The 19,888-nt window shown below is 45.9% G+C and overlaps 1 protein-coding gene across 1 annotated transcript in view; it reads right to left on the bottom strand.

Annotated features, from left to right (window-relative positions):
• The window catches only part of cntnap1 (contactin associated protein 1), a 109,066-nt gene that overhangs the window by 11,559 nt on the left and 77,619 nt on the right, over nucleotides 1-19,888 (bottom strand). Inside the window, exons 12-18 of the mRNA XM_068013083.1 lie at nucleotides 19,405-19,561; nucleotides 17,535-17,662; nucleotides 16,265-16,432; nucleotides 15,571-15,789; nucleotides 14,425-14,664; nucleotides 2,401-2,628; nucleotides 601-734 (exon numbers count right to left, since the gene is read on the bottom strand). Coding sequence (XP_067869184.1) covers nucleotides 601-734; nucleotides 2,401-2,628; nucleotides 14,425-14,664; nucleotides 15,571-15,789; nucleotides 16,265-16,432; nucleotides 17,535-17,662; nucleotides 19,405-19,561 — 1,274 coding nt within the window. The remainder of the gene's footprint in view (nucleotides 1-600; nucleotides 735-2,400; nucleotides 2,629-14,424; nucleotides 14,665-15,570; nucleotides 15,790-16,264; nucleotides 16,433-17,534; nucleotides 17,663-19,404; nucleotides 19,562-19,888) is intronic.

Here is a 19,888-nt window from a genome sequence, read left to right as displayed (position 1 = left end):
ATGGGCCATGTGGTCTACTCCTGCTCCTATTTATTATATTCTTATGTGTTATGGCTTCACCAGGTTGGCACCTCATTTTTAGGTATGTCTGGTGCTGCCCCTGGCATGCTCTCCTACACACCTCATTGAACCAGGGTTGGTCTCCTGGCTTGAAGCTAATGGTAGAGCAAGGGATATTTTGGGCCATGAGGTTACACATTGAGGTTGAATGCAATTCTGCTGCTGCTGTTGGCCCACAACACCTCATGGATGCTCAGTTTTGAGCTGAGAGATCTGTTCTGAATCTATCCCATTTAGCATGGAGGTAGTGCCACACAACATCTTGGTGGGAGTCCTCAGTGTGGAGACGGGACTTGGGTCTCCATAAGGACTGTGCGGTGGTCACTCCTACCAATATAGTCAACGGATCTGGGCAAACAAGATCAAGTAAGTTTCCCCCCCCGTGTTGGTTCTCTTGCTTCCTGCAGTAGGCCCAATTGGCACCATGACTTCAGGTCGCAGCCTCAGCCAGCTCGGTTCATGTCCCAGTCTCTGCTTGGAGATATGTAACCTTAACCCAGCCTCACGTAATGGGGCTTGTGTTAGCTCCAAGCCTGGTACCTGCGTGTAGATGTCCCGGCCTTGTCTGGTGATGTTGACCCAATGAGCACTGCCATCTGCCACGTTCTCCTTCACAAGGGTCCTGGTGTACGGATTGACAAAGGACCCCAGCTGGTATCGAAGCTCCAAACTGCCTGTCAGGGAAAAGCCAACAAACTAATCGCAATTATTTCCAAATTTAATACGTTTTCTTTTGAATTACATAGCAACATAGAAAAGACCAGCACAAGAAAAAATAACAAGGGGAGCAAAGCAGCCGAGGCAAGAACTTCACCTTGTGGTATGAGCAGAAGACCAGAGTCCTCTGGCCCAAAAACATCCATAACTGGAGCTCAGGACCAGAAATGGAGGCCACACATTGACAGGTGGAGCTCAGAACTGGTGGGGAAATTTTTTTTTTCTTTTTTAAAATTCATTCATGGGAAGTGGGCATCGCTGGCTAGGCCAGCATTTATTGTCCATCCCTAATTGCCCTCGAGAAGGTGGTGGTGAGCTGCCTTCTTGAACCGTTGCTGTCCTTGTGGGGTAGGTAAACCAACAGTGTTGTTAGGAAGGGAGTTCCAGGATTTTGACCCAGTGACAGTGAAGGAACGGCGATATAGTTCCAAGTCCTGATGGTGTGCGGCTTGGAGGGGAACTTGCAGGTGATGGTGTTCCCATGCATCTGCTGCCCTTGTCCTTCTAGGTGCTAGAGGTCACGGGTTTGAAAGATGCTGTCGAAGGAGCCTTGGTGCATTGCTGCAGTGCATCTTGTAGATGGTACACACTGCTGCCACTGTGTGTCGGTGGTGGACAGAGTGACTGTTGAAGGTGGTGGATGGGGTGCCAATCAAGCATGTGGTGCTGAGCTTCTTGAGTGTTGTTGGAGCTGCATCGATCCAGGCTAGTGGAGAGTATTCCATCACACTCCTGACTTGTGCCTTGTAGATGGTGGACAGGCATTGGGGAGTCAGGAGGTGAGTTACTCGCCACAGAATTCTCAGCCTCTGATCTGCTCTAGTAGCCATGGTATTTATGTGGTTGCTCCAATTCAGTTTCTGGTCAATGGTAGCCCCTGGGATGTTGATAGTGGGGGATTCAGCGAAGGTAATGTCATTGAACATTAAGGGGTGATGGTGAGATTCTCTCTTGTTTGAGATGGTCATTGTCTGGCACTTGTGTGGTGGGAATGTTACTTGCTACTTATCAGCCCAAACCTGGATATTGTCCAGGTCTTGTTGCATCTGGACACAGACTGCTTCAGTATCTGAGGAGTCGTGAATGGTGCTGAACATTGTGCAATCATCAGCGAACATCCACACTTCTGACCTTATGATGGAGGGAAGGTCATTGATGAAGCAGCTGAAGATGGTTGGGCCTAGGAAAATATACAATTCTCTAATTCAGCAACTTTTTATCATTGCCAATTGTCTCAAGAGAAGGAAATATTGGTGTAAAATATTGGTGTAAGTGTGTCACTGGGGCCATTTGAACTTTGAGTGATGGTTTAAACTGAGCAGTGTGATTGGTCACCTCTTCACTGTGACTGATTGTCCATTCCATTGACCTGAAGGGAATAGAAAATCAGACAAGGCCAAATTACACTATGATGTGCTAATACATGCATTAATACTCAGATGAGTTAACATCGTGTACACATGTATCAACATTTATGCCTGGCTGTGTAAACCTGGCATATAAGTGTGTTAATGGTGTACGTGTGTTAATCTGTGTGCAGCTGCATAACCAGTGTACAGACATGTTAATATTGTAAGGTGTGTTATCGTGTGTGCAGTTGCAGTGACATGGCCGTTGCCTTACCATCACGTTTGATGATCACTGCTAGATAATCCCTGGAGTAGGAGCTGATGTACATGAGGACACTTGGTGGCTGCGATGTTTTGAAACTGAAGACAATCTCCTCACTGGTTGAGTTAAAATCCTGACTCAGTGGAATCATCATATTTGCAAACGCTCTTGCTGCGGCTGTAAATGGTGACTGGAAACCGTAACGCACGTAGGTTCCAGGCTCAAAATACCCACCAATAACTGGAAACAGACAGATCATAGTTACAAACAGAATGAGCAGCAGGAATTTTCACAGGACTCACTGTTTACAATCAACTAAATGTGAAGGGATGCTTCCTGGGATTTGTCCTTTTGTGAATTATCAGACTCTTCCCAAATGTGCTCTTTTCTCATTCAATTTGTTGCATTAATAGTAAATTGACAGGCTAGGGATTACTTTGTGTCAGAAAGCAGACTCTCAATAGACCTGGTCTGTAAAGTGTAACCAGGTCTTTTGTGGTATAATCGGTGTGTTAAAGGGGTGCTGCAGACATTGTAGTTAAGGAGGTGGAGTGTGAAATGCTTGAGTGTGAAATACTGGATGGGACAAACACAGTGAGAAAGGAAGTATTAAGGGGTATAGCATCTTTTAAAGTGGTTAAACTGCCAGGCCCAGATGAAATATATCCCAGGCTGCAATAGCAGCAGGGGAGGCAATAGCGGAGGCTCTGATCATCATTTTCCAATCCTCTCTGGCTACAGGTGTGGTGCAGGGTAAGTTCTAATGTACTGTTATTTAAAAAGGGAACAAGGGATCATGCTAACAATTACAGCCCAGTCAGCCTAATGGTGGGGCAAATTAATAGAAAAAAATAAAGGGACAGGATAAGTCATTGTTAAGAAAGGCGTGGATTAATCAAGGACAGTCAGGGTTTGTTAAGGGAAGGTCATGACTAACCAACAAGATTGAATTTTTAGAGGAAGTAACAAGGAGGGTCGTTGAGGGCAGTGTATTTGATGTAGTTGACATGCATTTTAGCAAGCTTTCACACGCAATCTGATCAGAAATGTAAAAGCCCATGGATTCCAATAGCTAGTGGCAAGGTGGATCCAAAATTGGTTCAGAGGCAGGAAGCAAAGGGTAAAGGTCGACGAATGTTTTTGTGACTGGAAGATGGTTTCCAGTGGGGTTCCGCAGGATTCATTACTGGGTCTCTCGCTACTCGGAGTATATATCAAAGATTTAGACTTAAATCTGGGGGTACGATTAAGAAGTTTGCAGATGATATAAAAATTGGCTGTGTGGTTGATGGTGAGGAAGAAAGCTGTAGACTGCAGGATGATTTCAATGAACTGGTCAAATGGGCAGGAAAGTGGCAAACGGAATTCAAGCTGGAGTGTGAGGTAATGCGTTTGGGGAAGGCAAACAAGGCAATAAATACAGAATAAATAGTAGGATGCTGAGAAATCTAGAGGAACAGAAGGACTTGGCATCCATGTCCACAGATCCTTTAAGGTAGTAAGACAGGTAGATAAGGTGGTTAAAGCGGCATATGGGATACTTTCCTTTCTTTATTAGCCAAGGCGTATACAGTATAAGAGCAGGGAGGTAATGCTGGAACTACATAAAACACCAGCTAGGCCACAGCTAGAGTACTATGTGCAGTTCTGATCACCGCAATACAGGAAGGATGTAACTGCACTAGCGAGGATACAGAGGAGATTCATGAGGATGTTGCCAGGAATGGGGAATTTTTGCTATGAGGAAAGATTGGGAAGGCTGCAGTTGTTTTCTTTGGAACAGAGGAGGCTGAGGGGAGATTTACTTAAAGTGTATAAAATTGTGACGGGTCCAGATAGAGTGAATAGGAAGACCCTATTCGCCTTAGCAGAGAGATCAATAACCAGAGCATAGATTTAAAGTAACTGGCAGAAGGATTAGAGGGAAATTAAGTAGGAATTTGTTTCACCCGGAGGTTGATGGGGGTCTGGAACCAACTGCCTGAAAGGGGGGGGGGGAAAAGAGAGAAAGAGGCAGAAAACCTCAATGCATTTAAAAACACTTGGGTGTGCACTGAGGTGCTGTAATTTACAGGGCTTCAGACCAAGAGCTCGAAAGTGGGATTAGGCTGGATTGTTCTTTCTCAGCCTGCACAGACATGATGGGCCAAATGGCCTCCTTGTACGCTGTAAATTTTCTATTTTTATGTTTCAGTATAACCTGTTCTTTTACAGTATAACTAGAGGTTCCAGGATAACCAAGTCAATTACAACACCTTGTATTTATATAGTGCCTTTAAACTAGTAAAACATTCCAAGGTGCTTCACAGAGACATTATAAAACAAAATATGATACTGAGCCACATAGGAGATATTAGGACAGGTGACTAAAAGCAACCAGAGTACCGTGTACAGTTTTGGTCACCTTGTTTAAGGAGAGATATACTTGCATTGGAAGCAGTTCAGAGAAGGTTCACTAGGCTGATTCCTGGGATGAGGGGTTTGTCTTATGAGGAAAGGTTGAGCAGGTTGGCCTTATACTCATTGGAATTTAGAAGAATGAGCGGTGATCTAAACAACAGATTCTGAGGGGTCTTTACAGGGTGGATGTGAGAGGATGTTTCCCCTAGTGGGAGAATCTAGAATTGGGGGGCACAGTTTCAAATTAAGGGGTCTCCCATTTTAGACAGAGATTGCAATCTTTTGAGATTGTTTTGAAAATTGCACTGAGCATTTTGTTCACTTGTGGTTGCTATATACACCCATGCCAGCAGAGGGAAAGTGAAAGTAAAAAGAGAATAAAGAAGAATCCATTGGCCGGAATTTTAGAAACCCCCCCAGCGAGCGGGCTGGTGGCAGGGTCATAAAATTGTCTGGCAGCTCCATTAGGCAGGGCTTCCTGCAAGGCAGGAAGTCCCGCCCAAGACCAATTAAGGGCCTGGGGAGAAAAAAATCTCAGGCTGAATCCCCAGGCCCGGTGGAGAAGGGCTCACCCCTGACTTTTCGGCTGGTGGGCGAGGCCTCCCGCCCAACGTAAAATTCCGGCCATCATTTCAACAACATGCTGTCACTGTCTCATATCTCTTACTAAACATGGCTAAATCTCACTCCAGTCCCGAGAACATTAGGGATGAGGAGGATGTTCTTCTCTGAGGGTCATTAGTGTTTGGAATTCTCTTCCCTCGCAAGGCAGTGAAGGGTGGGTCACTGAATATATTCAAAGCTGAGTTAGACAGATTTTCGATTGACAAAGGAGTCGAGGATTAGGGTGGGCAGACAGGAAAGTAGAATTAAGGCCACAATCACATCAGCCATAATTTTATTGAATGGTAGTGCAGGCTTGAGGGGCCGAATGGCCTACTCCTGCTCCTATTTCTTATGTTCGTATATAAAGCTTGGTCAAAGAGGTAGGTTTTAATCAGCATCTTGAAGGAGAAAGGTAGAGAGCTGGAGAGGTTTAGGGAGGGAATTCCAGAGCTGAGGGCCCAGGCAATGGAAGGCTCAGCCACCAGCGATGGAGTGATTAAAATTGGGGATGCTCAAGACGCCAGAATTGGAAGAGTGCAGGGAACTTGGATGGTTGTGGGGCTGGAGAAGATTACAGGGAAAGGGAGGGTGAGACCATGAACGGATTTAAAAACAATGATGAGAATTTTAAAATCGATGCATTGCTCAACTGGGAGCCAGTGATGGCTGAACGGGACTTGGCGCGAGTTAGGACATGGGCAGCAGAGTTTTGGATTACCTCACGTTTACAGAGAGTACAACCAGGGAGGCCAGCCAGGTGTGAACTGGATTAGTCAAGTCTAGAGGTAACAAAGGCATGAGGCTGAGACAGGGATAGAGATGAGCAATGTTACAAAAGGAAATAAAGCAGTTTTAGTAATGGCACGGACATATGGTAGGAAGCTCATCTTGGGTTCAGGCTTAGACAGTGCCCAGCGTTATAAACACTGGACTTTGTAGTAGGATTATGTTTTTAAAAACTGTGATCTTTAATGCAGTGTTAAAAGGATTCAGAGGAGACATGTGTCCTCACACTAACTCTGCCCAGAAACAAGTTGGGGGTCTTGGTTAACCTTGAACACAAGGAACCCAGATCAAAGACCCTTTTGAAAGCAGAGTACAAGGTTGTAACACGCGAAGGACAATGGGTTTCACTCCCTCAGACTCACAAGGAGCCAGGGGCTCAAAAAATGCAAATTCCATTGGCAATTGCTAACACCTGGAAACAAAGGAAGGCCCAGGTGGTGTTGCGATGGCCACACTTACGGACTCTGAATATTGTAAAGGGAAAATGACTATTGCCTTTTGATTCTGGATAAACTGAACAGGCTTTCCCAAGTCTGACAGGCTGTAAGGCAGGCACGAAAACCAGCAACTGCAGCCTCAGAAAAGCCAGAGAGAGAAAACAACTGCTCTCAGAACACAGATACAGCGAAAGGCTGCTAAGATTTGAACTCAATTAGAAGGCTCAAGATTTGCGGAGGAGAAAAGACAACAGGTTACCAGAGATTGCCTTATTAACAGAAGACCAGTCGAGTGTGCTTGAAAGATGTGAGCGAAAAGGACATTGGCTTTAAGGACACTGGGAGATCCAATCCATTGCAACTGGGAGGAGTTTGGGACTTTTAACTGGAAAGATACCAATTCGATGAGAACACTGTGTAATTTATAAATGTGGTGTGGGGTTTTCAAGTGTTTTACTAAATTAATGGGAAATATCTTTCTCTGTAATTTAGCGTATTAGCTACCTACTAAGTACAGTTTAGTTAATGTAGATCTTTAGTTTAGTAATAGTAAAACTCTAAAAACCTGAAATCTTGTCATTCTTTAATCACTCTGGGGAGTTCATATCTCTTGTTTTAAAGAGAATGGTCTTTACTAAGGTTGTAACACCAGGGGGAATGAGAGTCAGTGGCGGGGTCCAAAGACAATGGCTTCAGTCTTCCCAATATTTAACTAGATCTTGATTCAGGAACTGTTCCTTTAGATATCACACTGCTATTTAAGAAAGGTGAGAGCGGAAAACCAGGGAATTACAAACCAGTGAGCCCAACATCTGTGTCAGGAAATTACTAGAGTCTGCAATTAAGGATAGGATGAATGAACTTTTCAGCTAATCAGAATGTGCTAGCATGGGTAGGTCACGCCTGAAAAAGATGAGTGCAATTTTTGAAGAGGTGACCAAAGTAGTGAACAGGGGAATATCTCTGCATGTTACTTATATCGACTTCCAGAAGACATTTGATAAAGATCATAAGAGACTGTTAGCTAAAGTTGAAGCTCATAAATTGAAGGCAAACTTTTGACCTGGTTGGAAATTGGCTGAGTGGCGGGAGCCAGAGAGTAGGGATAATGGGCAGTACTCTAATTGGCAGGTGGTGTTCCGCAAGGATCTGTGTTGAGGCTTCAACTGTTCACCATATTTATTAATGACTTAGATGATGGGAAAGAAAGCCACATATCCAAAATTTCTGATGACATATAGTGGCATTGTAAACAGTGTAGATGAAAGCATAAAATCACAAAGTAATATCGATAGATTAAGTTTTTTTTTTATTTGTTCATGGAATGTGGGCGTCGCTGGCTAGGCCAGCATTTATTGCCCATCCCTAATTGCCCTAGAGAAGGTGGTGGTGAGCTGCCTTCTTGAACCACTGCAGTCCATGTGGTGTAGGTACACCTACAGTGCTGTTAGGAAGGGAGTTCCAAGATTTTGACCCGGCGACAGTGAAGGAACGGTGATATAGTGCCAAGTCAGGATGGTGTATGACTTGGAGGGGAACTTGTAGGTTGTGGTGTTCCCATGCATCTGCTGCCCTTGTCATTCTAGATGGTAGAGGTCAAGGGTTTGGAAGGTGCTGTTTAAGGAACCTTGGTGCGTTGCTGCAGTGCATCTTGTAGGTGGTACACACTGCTGCCACTGTGCGTCGGTGGTGGAAGGAGTGAATGTTTGTGGATGGGGTGCCAATCAAGCGGGCTGCTTTGTCCTGGATGGTGTCGAGCTTCTTGAGTGTTGTTGGAGCTGCACCCATCCAGGCAAGTGGACAGTATTCCATCACACCCCTGACTTGTGCCTTGTAGATGGTGGACAGGCTTTGAGGAGTCAGGAGGTGAGTTACTCGCCTCAGGATTCCTAGCCTCTGACCTGCTCTTGTAGCCACAGTATTTATGTGGCTTCTCCAGTTCAGTTTCTGGTCAATGGTAATCCCCAGGATGTTGATATTGGGGGATTCAGTGATGGTAATGCCATTGAATGTCAAGACGGGATGGTAAGATTCTCTCTTGTGAATGGGTAAAGTGTGGCAAATGGATTTCAATGTAAGAAAATGTGAGGTGATCCACTTTGGACCTAAAGAACTGGCTACTTTCTAAATAGGGAAATGCTAGAAACAGTGGAGGTCCAGAGAGACTTTGGGGAGGTGGGTCAGGGTGGTCCAGGTACATAGATCATTAAAAGCAGAGGTGTAGCATTTGAAAGGAGAAACAAGCTGCACAGAAGATTGGGAAAGACAGATAGCACTAGAGTGAGACATAGTAAGGTATTAGGTGGGGTCAGACTAAGAAAGAATACAAGGATGTCTAAATTAGGTTTACAGCACATGTGTGTAAACCCGCAAAGTATGGGAAAGTTGGTGAGCCGCAGGTGCAAATAGCCACATTGGAATATAATATTGTGGTGATAATGGAGACCTGGCTCAAGAAAGGGCAGGACCAGTCCTAAATATTGCTGGATACAAGGTGTTCAGGAAAGATAAGGAAGCAAAGAAAAGAGAAGGATTGGCATTATTGACTAAGGAGAATATAACAGTGCTGGAGAGACAGGATATCCTGGAGGGGTCAAGGACAATCTAGTTGATTAGACTTAAGAAATAATAGAGGTACTTTTGCATTACTGGGTGTATTCTCTAGGCCATCAACTAATGGGAAAAATATGTCAAGTGAGAACCTGACTGAATATAGAAAGTTTAGAGGGGTAATGATAAAGGAAATAAGGGGATAGATAGGGAGTACGAGAAGAGACTGGCAGCTAACAAAAAGGAATCTAAAAGTCTTTTATAAGCATATAAATAGTAAAAGGATAGTATAAGGGGTAGTGCCAACTAGGGACCAAAAATGACACCTACACATGTTGGCAATGGACATGGCTAAGTTAACAAATGAGTACTTTGCATCTGTCCTTACCAAGGCAGAAAATGCCACTGAAGTTATAGTGAAAGAGGAGGGAGTTGAGACACTGGATGAGCTAAAAATTGATACAGGAGGTACTAGAAAAGAATGCATCCAGAGATGCTGAGGGAAGCAAGGGAGGAAATTGCGGAGGCACTGACCATAAACTGGAGAATTGCAAATGTTTAAAAAAGGGTGGAAAGATAAACCCAGCAACTACAGGCCAATCAGATTGACCTTGGTGGTGGGAAAGCTTTTGGAAACAATAATCCGGGACAAAATCAACAGTTACTTAGACAAGTGTGAATTAATTAACAAAAACCAGCATAGATTTGTTTATTTTTTAAAAATTGTTTCTGGGATGTGGGCGTTGCTGGCTAGGCCAGCATTTATTGCCCATCCCTAATTGCCCTTGAGAAGACCCAAGTGGGAGAGGTACACCCACAGTGCTGTTAGGACGGGAGTTCCAGGATTTTGATGCAGTGACAGTGAAGGAGCGGTGATATAGTTCCAAGTCAAAATGGTGTGTGACTTGGAAGGGAGCTTGCAGGTGGTGGTGTTCCAATGCATCTGCTGCCCTTGTCCTTCTAGATGCTGGAGGTCATGGGTTTGGAAGGTGCTGTCGAAGGAAGGTTGTTTAAGGCAAATTGCATTTAACTAATTTGATTGACTTTTTTTGATGAGGTAACAGAGAGGGTTGATGTAGTGTATGTCGACTTCCAAAAAGTGTTTGATAAAGTGTCACATAATAGGCTTGTCAGCAAAGTTGAAGCCCATATAGAATAAAAGGGACAGCAGCTACATGAATACAAAATTGGCTAGGTGACAGGAAACAGATAGTGGTAAACGGTTGTTTTTTTATACTGGAGAAAGTAATATAGTGTTTTTTTCCAAGGGGTCAGTACTAGGATCACTGCTTTTCTTGATATATATTCATGATTTGAACTAGTGTGTTGAAAGAGGTAGCTATGAAGATAGTGGATGCATTGGTGATCATCTTCCAAAATTCTACAGATTCTAGAATGGTTCCTGCAGATTGGAAGGTAGCAAATGTCATCCCACTATTTAAAATGGGAGGGAGAAAGAAAACAGGGAACTACAGACCTGTTAGCCTTATATCAGTAGTAGGGAAAATGCTAGCATCAAATCTAAAGGATGTGATAAATGAACACTTGGATAATAATGATCTGATTGGGCATAGTCAACATGGATTTATGAAAGGGAAATCGTGTTTGATGAACCTGTTGGGAGTGCTTTGAGAACGTTACTAACAGAATTGATAAAGGGGAGTTGGTGGACGTGGTATACATGGATTTTCAGAAGGCTTTTGATAAAGTCCTCCACCGGAGATTGGTTGGCAAAATTAAAGCACATGGGATAGGAGGTAATATACTGGCATGGATTAAGGATTGGTTAACAAGCAGAAAACAGTGGGTAGAAATAAACAGGTTATTCTCGCATTGGCAGGCTGTGACTAGTTGGGTACTGCAAGGATCAGTACTTGGGCCCCAGGTGTTCACAATATATATCAATGATTTGGATGTGGGGATCAAATGTAATATTTCCAAGTTCGCGGATGACACAAAACTAGGTGGGAATGTGTGTTGTGAGCAAGATGCAAAGTGGCTTCATGGGACAGACTTAGTGAGTGGATATGGCAGATGGAATATAATGTGGAAAACTGTAGGTTTGGCAGGAGGAATAGATGTGCAGAGTATTTCTTAAATGATAAGAGATTAGAAAATGTAGATGTACAAAGGGACTTGGGTGTCCATGTCAGTAAGTCACTAAAAGCCAACATCCAGGTGCAGCAAACAATCAGGAAGGCTAAAGGTATGTTAGCCTTTATCGCAAAAGGATTTGAGTACAGGAGCAGTGAAGTCTTGCTTCAATTGTATAGAACCTTGGTTAGACTGCACCTGGAGTACTGTGTGCAGTTTTGGTCCCCTTACTTTAGAAAGGATATTATTGCCATACAGGGAATGCAACGAAGGTTCACCAGACTTGTTCCCTGGATGGCAGGACTGTCCTATCAAGAGAGACTGGGGAAACTGGGCTTGTATTCTTTAGAGTTTCGAAGAATGAGAGGTGATCTCATTGAAACCTACAAAATACTTAAAGGGATAGACAGGGTAGATGCAGCTAAGATGTTTCCCCTGGTTGGGGAGTCTAGAGTCAGGGGACACAATTTCAAAATAAGTGGGAAGCCACTTAGGACAGAGATGAGGAGAAATTTCTTTACTCAAGAGGGTTGTGAATCTTTGGAATTCTCTACCCCAGAGGGCTGTGGAAGCTCAGTCATTGAGTATGTTTAAAGCAGAGATTGATAGATTTCTAAATACAAATGACATAAAGGGATATGGGGATAATGTGGGAAAAAGGCATTGAAGTGGATGATCAGCCATGATCGTATTGAATGGCGGAGCAGGCTTGATGGGCTGAATGGCCTACTCCTGTGTTCCTATGTGTACAGGGCAGAATTTCAGAATTTGCAAATGACTAAAAATTTGCAAGTATACTGAACTGCAAGGAGGATCGTGATAAACTTCAAGAGGACACAGGCTGGTGGAATGGGCAGACATGGCAGATGAAATTTAGTGCCAAGTGATACATCTTGGTAGGAAGAACAAAGACTGGCAATATAACATAAAGGGTACAATTCTCCAAGGGGTGAAGGAGCAGACACCTGGGAGTACATGTACACAAATCATTCAAGGCGGCACGGCATGTTGAGAAAGTGGTTAAAAAGGCTTACAGGATCCTGGGCTTTATAAATAGAGGCAAAGAGTACAAAAGCAAGGAAGTTATGTTAAACTTGTATAAAACACTGGTTGGGCCTCAACTAGAATATTGTGTCCAGTTCTGGGCCCCGCACTTTAGGAAGGATGGGAAGGTATTAGAGAGGGTGCAGAAGAGATTTACAAGAATGGTTCTAGGAATGAGGGGCTTCAGTTACGTGGACAGATTGGAGAAGCTGGGATTGTTCTCCTTGGAGGAGATTTGATAGAGTCATAGAGTCGTACAGCATAGAAACAGGCCCTTCGGCCCACTGCGTCCATGCCGATCATAATGCCTATCTATACTAATCCCACCTGCCTGCATTAATTCCATATCCCTCTATGCCTTGCTCATTCAAGTACCTGTCCAGATGCCTCTTAAATGTTGCTACTGTTACTGCCTCCACCACCTCCTCAGGCAAATCATTCCCGATACCCACTATTCTTTGTGTGAAAAATTTACCCCTTTGATCCCCTTTAAACCTCCTCCCTCTCACCTTAAATCTATGCCCTCTAGTTTTAGTCACCCCTACCATGGGAAACAGACTCTGGCTATCTACCCTATCTATGCCTCTCATCATTTTACATACCTCTACCATGTCCCCTCTCAGCCTCCTTCGCTCCAGGGAAAACAGACCCAGCCTATCCAATCTCTCTTTATAACTCAAGCCCTCCAAACCAGGCAACATCCTTGTGAATCTTTTCTGCACCCTCTCTAGCTTAATCACATCTTTCCTGTAGTGCGGTGACCAAAACTGCACACAGTACTCCAAATGCGGCCTAACCAATGTTATGTACAACTGTAACATGACGTCCCAACTCTTGTACTCAATGCCTGGGCTGAAGAAGGCAAGCATGCCGTACGCCTTCTTCACCACCCTGTCTACCTGTGTTGCCACTTTCAGGGAACTATGTACAAGCACCCCAAGGATAACTAGGTGTTATCCCTGAAATTTAGAAGGCTAATGGGTGATTTGATCAAAGCTTTCTAGATATTAAGGGGAGCAGCTAGGGTAGAGAGAGACACTACAGGACCCAGTCTAAAAATTACAGTCAGACCTTTCAGCAGTGAAATTAGCAAAACACTTCGACACACAAAAGGATGGTAAAAGTTTGGAATGCTCTTCCCCCAAACAGCGATTCATGCTTGATCAAGCTCAGATTGATAGATTTTCTGTTCTCCAAAGGTATTAAGGGATATGGGGCAAAGACCAGTTTACAGATCAGCTACAATCTCACTGAACGGTGGAACAGGTGCGAGGAGTGCAATGGCTGTTCCTATGACATTTCTGCTCATACTCTGGATGTCGGAAAAGCAGTCTGATAATTTAGAGACAGTGGAGGGGTCAATGGAGGTGGTGGTGAGGTAGTGTTGGGTGTCATACAAAAATTAACGTCCCACCCAGCTGGACGACTGTGAGGAGGCTTTGGAGGAGGATGGTGTGGTCAACCATGTCAAAGGCTGCAGACAGGTTGAGAAGGATTAGGAGGGAAAGGTTACCTTTATCACTCTCACATAGGATGTAATTTGTGACTTTGGTAAGAGCTGTTTCCATACTGTGGGTGGGTGGCGGGGGGGGGGGGGGGGGGAGGAGAACCTGATTGGAGGGATTCAAAGTTGGAATTCCAGGAAAGATGGGCACGGATTTGGGAGATGACCACATGTTCAGGGAGTTTGAAGAGGAAAAGACAGGGAAATAAAAGACTTGCAAGTATATCGTACTGCCTTTCACAACCTTGGCTCCATAACCCTTAAATGAAGTGTAGTCACTGTTACAATAGAGGAAACAAAGGTGATTGGAAATGACGATCGTAGTTTTCAAGGACAGAGGGGTCAAGTACTTTTTTTTGAGGATAGGGGTGATAATGGCAGATTTGAAAGAGAGGGGGACAGTACCTTAGGAGACAAAACCATTCATAGTATCAGCTATCGATGGGACCAGGAAGGAAAGTTGGGTAGTCACAGTTTAGTGGGAATAGGGTCGAGAGAGCAAGAGGTGGGTTTCATGGACAAGATGAGCTGAGAGGGGGAATGAGGGGAGATAGGAGAGAAACTAGAGAAAGATACTGGTTACAGGATAACCCAGATCTGTTTAGGAGCTGGTACCTTTATTGCAGAATGGCCCATCGAAGGCACTGGAACTGCAGTCACAGTTATAGGTGCTGTACCTCTCAACACATCTCCCTCCATTCTGACACAGCATCTTGGGACTGCTGCAGTGTCCCACACAGCCTGCGTTCACTCCCTCTGTCACATTGGCTTCTCGCTCCAGGTCCAGGATTTCTCCGTTCATTCTCAGCCCACGTAGGCAGCCAAAGAACGCGTTCAGCCTATACTCAGCCGCCCCTGTTACATGAAGCACCAACAATCTCAGCTACAGTGACAGGAATGTGACATACATTTGGACAGTGAGAGTTACACACATAGATCCTCACAGAGACAGGCTGTAACCACATTAAAGCTCAGACACCCTCAACAGCAGCTAACGGCCCAAAGGGTGACTTCTAGCAAAAGAGAAACAGAATTAATACACCAATGAGCAAGAACGGCACAGTGGCGCAGTGGTTGGCACCGCAGCCTCACAGCTCCAGCGACGCGGGTTCAATTCTGGGTACTGCCTGTGTGGAGTTTGCAAGTTCTCCCTGTGTCTGTGTGGGTTTCCTCCGGGTGCTCCGGTTTCCTCCCACATGCCAAAGACTTGCAGGTTGATAGGTAAATTGGCCATTAGCAATTGCCCCTAGTATAGGTAGGTGGTAGGGAAATATAATGTGGTAGGAACATGGAATTAGTGTAGGATTAGTATAAATGGGCGGTTGATGGTCAGCACAGACTCGGTGGGCCGAAGGGCCTGTTTCAGTGCTGTATCTCTAAACTAAACTAAACTAAACAAAGCACAAAAGGTTTGGAATAGAAGAATGTGGCAGGACACTCAGCACAATCTTTCTATCAAAGGTCTCCCAACTGTAATGTCACTTTCAAGCACTGACCGACAGCTTGAAAGGGGGCATTTCAGCATCGTCAAGATTACCTTCCATCCGTCAGGCAGGAGTCAAACTAACTAAGGAAATCCAGCCAATTCCACAGCTCAGGAATCCCCCCTCCTCTGCCACCCCAGACCACCTTCCCTTCCCCACAGCGAAAGCCCAAGGTGAAGCCTAAGACTGGAATCTGATCCTCACTGTCGAAAACATACAGCTTCCTAGATGATGTTTCTCTTTCACGGGAACCTGAGTCGAGGTATTTGCAACTTACCAACAAACAGCGGCCTGTCCAGCTTCAGCGACACATAGCTCTGCGATGGTGCCTCCCTCACTCGCCATGGCAACTCATCCAGCCGTAGACGAGCGAACTTCACATTGATTTCAGCCTCTAGGAAATGCCAGGCATCATCATTCAGTGGGGTTGCAGTTTCCACCCGTAGTTCCTCTGGCCCATCACCCACATTGAAGGAGAATGCAACCACTGTCTCTGCTGCAAAACACCAGGCTGGGGTCAGTGGTCACATGGCAAACCCGGGGGTTTGGGGGAGGGTCGGGGAAGGGGTGGTCACTCACTGAACCTGGGGGTTTGGGGGGGGGGGGGTGTGGGTTTGGTCAGCTGTCATGAGCTGACCCAAGTGGGAACCATTTCCAGTGCCTGCTATCAGGTCCAGACTGTCGGAGAGTTCGCTGTACAAGGCCAGTACATCGCAGCAAGAGAGAATGTGATGTGAAACCCAGTTTATAAATCACAAGGAAAGGCAGAGATAGGGGAGACAGAACTTCGAGTCGAGCTGCTCACTTTGCTGCAGCATTTTATTGCTGCCTGTTCAGTCGCTCAGTGTTTTGTCTCCATTATCCAATCTGTTACCTTATTTCAAAAGTTCCTTACTTGGGCTGAGAACCTTTTCCTGACATGTTTCAATTTTGATTTTACTGCATCCATAATTTCAAACAGTAAAACTCACATTTCAGTTCCAGACGGATAAAGTCTCTGTATCCTGAATTCTCCAGGAAGACGCCGTTGGAGGATGTGGTTTTAAAATACAGTGAAATATCAGCACTGGGGCCCGGACAGAAACTCGGGAACATGAGGTAATTCCCATGAACAAACGAGGCAGAGTTCCAGGATCCCCCTGGGGAAAAAACAAACTCTTTGATGTACATCAACTCAAACAGCAGTTTCAATAAAAGCACATCAACATCACCAAGAAGTCACAACCCCCCACCCAGCGACACTGCACCCCCATCTTCACCCCCCTTCACCCAGGGATCCAGCAACACTGCACCCCCATCTTCACCCCGCTTCACCCAGGGATCCAGCAACACTGCACCCCCATCTTCACCCCACTTCACCCAGGGTCCAGCAACACTGCACCCCCATCTTCACCCCCCTTCACCCAGGGATCCAGCAACACTGCACCCCCATCTTCACCCAAGATCCAGCAACACTGCACCCCCATCTTCACCCCCCTTCACCCAGGGATCCAGCAACACTGCACCCCCATCTTCACCCCCCTTCACCCAGGGATCCAGCAACACTGCACCCCCATCTTCACCCCACTTCACCCAGGGTCCAGCAACACTGCACCCCCATCTTCACCCCCCCCTTCACCCAGGGTCCAGCGACACTGCACCCCCATCTTCACCCCCCTTCACCCAGGGTCCAGTGACACTGCACCCCCATCTTCACCCCCCCCTTCACCCAGGGTCCAGCGACACTGCACCCCCATCTTCACCCCCACTTCACCTACGGTCCAGCGACACTGCACCCCCACCTTCACCCCCCTTCACCCGGGATCCAGCGACACTGCACCCCCACCTTCACCCAGAATCCAGCGACACTGCACCCCCACCTTCACCCGGGATCCAGTGACACTGCACCCCCATCTTCACCCCCCCTTCACCCAGAATCCAGCGACACTGCACCCCCATCTTCACCCCCCCTTCACCCAGAATCCAGCGACACTGCACCCCCATCTTCACCCCCCCTTCACATGGGATCCAGTGACACTGCACGCCCCCCACTTCATCCCACCTGAAACGTTAACTCCGTTTCTCTTTCCACAGATGCTGCCAGACCTGCTGAGTATTTCCAGCATTTCTTGTCTTTATTTCAGATTTCCAGCATCCGCAGTATTTTGCTTTTGTTTTACCATCGAGACCCTCTCTGCCGGAGCCACAGGAATCACCCGAGCGCCTCACTGCCCAATAAAAGGCCTGGTACAGTACACTCACCATCTCCATAGCAACGCAAAGGCCCCACATTAAATCGGGCCTCAGAACCTGAACGATTTGTGTCGCCAACAACAACTTTAGTAACCGGCAGATCCTCCTTATATGTCAGCAAACCTCGGTCATACTTCCTGTTAGAAGACAGAGAGATTAGTCTGAGAGAGAAAGGGCATTAAGGTGGACAAGTCCCCAGGTCCGGATGGGATCTATCCCAGGTTACTGAGGGAAGCGAGAGAGGAAATAGCTGGGGCCTTAACAGATATCTTTGCAGCATCCTTAAACACGGGTGAGGTCCCGGAGGACTGGAGAATTGCTAATGTTGTCCCCTTGTTTAAGAAGGGTAGCAGGGATAATCCAGGTAATTATAGACCGGTGAGCCTGACGTCAGTGGTAGGGAAGCTGCTGGAGAAGATACTGAGGGATAGGATCTATTCCCATTTGGAAGAAAATGGGCTTATCAGTGATAGGCAACATGGTTTTGTGCAGGGAAGGTCATGTCTTACCAACTTAATAGAATTCTTTGAGGAAGTGACAAAGTTGATTGATGAGGGAAGGGCTGTCGATGTCATATACATGGACTTCAGTAAGGCGTTTGATAAGGTTTCCCATGGCAGGCTGATGGAGAAAGTGAAGGCGCTTGGGGTCCAAGGTGTACTAGCTAGATGGATAAAGAACTGGCTGGGCAACAGGAGACAGAGAGTAGCAGTAGAAGGGAGTTTCTCAAAATGGAGACGTGTGACCAGTGGTGTTCCACAGGGATCCGTGCTGGGACCACTGTTGTTTGTGATATACATTAATGATTTGGAGGAAAGTATAGGTGGACTGATTAGCAAATTTGCAGACGACACTAAGATTGGTGGAGTAGCAGATAGTGAAGGGGACTGTCAGAGAATACAGCAGAATATAGATAGATTAGAGAGTTGGGCAGAGAAATGGCAGATGGAGTTCAATCAGGGCAAATGCGAGGTGATGCATTTTGGAAGATCCAATTCAAGAGTGAACTATACAGTAAATGGAAAAGTCCTGGGGAAAATTGATGTCCAGAGAGATTTGGGTGTTCAGGTCCACTGTTCCCTGAAGGTGGCAACGCAGGTAAATAGAGTGGTCAAGAAGGCATACGGCATGCTTTCCTTCATCGGACGGGGCATTGAGTACAAGAGTTGGCAGGTCATGTTACAGTTGTATAGGACTTTGGTTCGGCCACATTTGGAATACTGCGTACAGTTCTGGTCGCCACATTATCAAAAGGATGTGGATGCTTTGGAGAGGGTGCAGAGGAGGTTCACCAGGATGTTGCCTGGTATGGAGGGCGCTAGCTATGAAGAGAGGTTGAGCAGATTAGGATTATTTTCATTAGAAAGACGGAGGTTGAGGGGGGACCTGATTGAGGTGTACAAAATCATGAGAGGTATAGACAGGGTGGATAGCAAGAGGCTTTTTCCCAGAGTGGGGGTTTCAATTACTAGAGGACACGAGTTCAAAGTGAAAGGGGAAAAGTTTAGGGGGGATATGCGTGGAAAGTTCTTTACGCAGAGGGTGGTGGGCACCTGGAACGCATTGCCAGCGGAGGTGGTAGATGCGGGCACGATGGAGTCTTTTAAGATGTATCTAGACAGATACATGAATGGGCAGGAAGAAAAGAGATACAGAACCTTAGAAAATAGGCGACATGTTTAGAGAGAGGATCTGGATCGGCGCAGGCTTGGAGGGCCGAAGGGCCTGTTCCTGTGCTGTAATTATCTTTGTTCTTTGAAACCTGGGGGCAGGGGGCTGGAGACAGAGACACTTTCCTGATGTCTTTAATAAACAGAATGAAGTAATTTGATAATAGACAGGATGGTTCCCCCTCTCGCAGCGGCACAGCTGCACTCACCACTGCCTGTAGTCTGCGTCACAGTTGCAGTAATACTTTGGGTCGGTGCAGGTTCGTTCCATCCCACAGGAACATCTCTGGATCCCGGGACTTGCACCTCCCCAATAGAAATGTTTCTCAGATCCACGGCCCAGCCACCAGGAGAAGGGCAGCCCAGCTAACAGGAGAAATCAGAGACAGGCAGAGAACTCACAGAGACAGGCAGGCAGAGAACTCACAGAGACAGGCAGGCAGAGAACTCACAGAGACAGGCAGGCAGAGAACTCACAGAGACAGGCAGGCAGAGAACTCACAGAGACTCAGTGCTACGGACAGGCCACTGGGTATCTGTGAATTGGCTGCCATGCCAATAGGTCAGTTTGATATCAGACACAGAATGGATTAAAACTAAAGAACGGAACTTTCTCCATCAGCTGATTTTCACAGCAGAGACTGGATTTATTACACACTGACTTACTGATCCTCGAGTTAGCTCACAGTCTCT

Source organism: Heterodontus francisci, chromosome 33, assembly GCF_036365525.1.
Source record: "Heterodontus francisci isolate sHetFra1 chromosome 33, sHetFra1.hap1, whole genome shotgun sequence".
Lineage (NCBI taxonomy): Eukaryota > Metazoa > Chordata > Chondrichthyes > Heterodontiformes > Heterodontidae > Heterodontus > Heterodontus francisci.
This window is presented reverse-complemented; position numbering and strand designations above follow the sequence as displayed.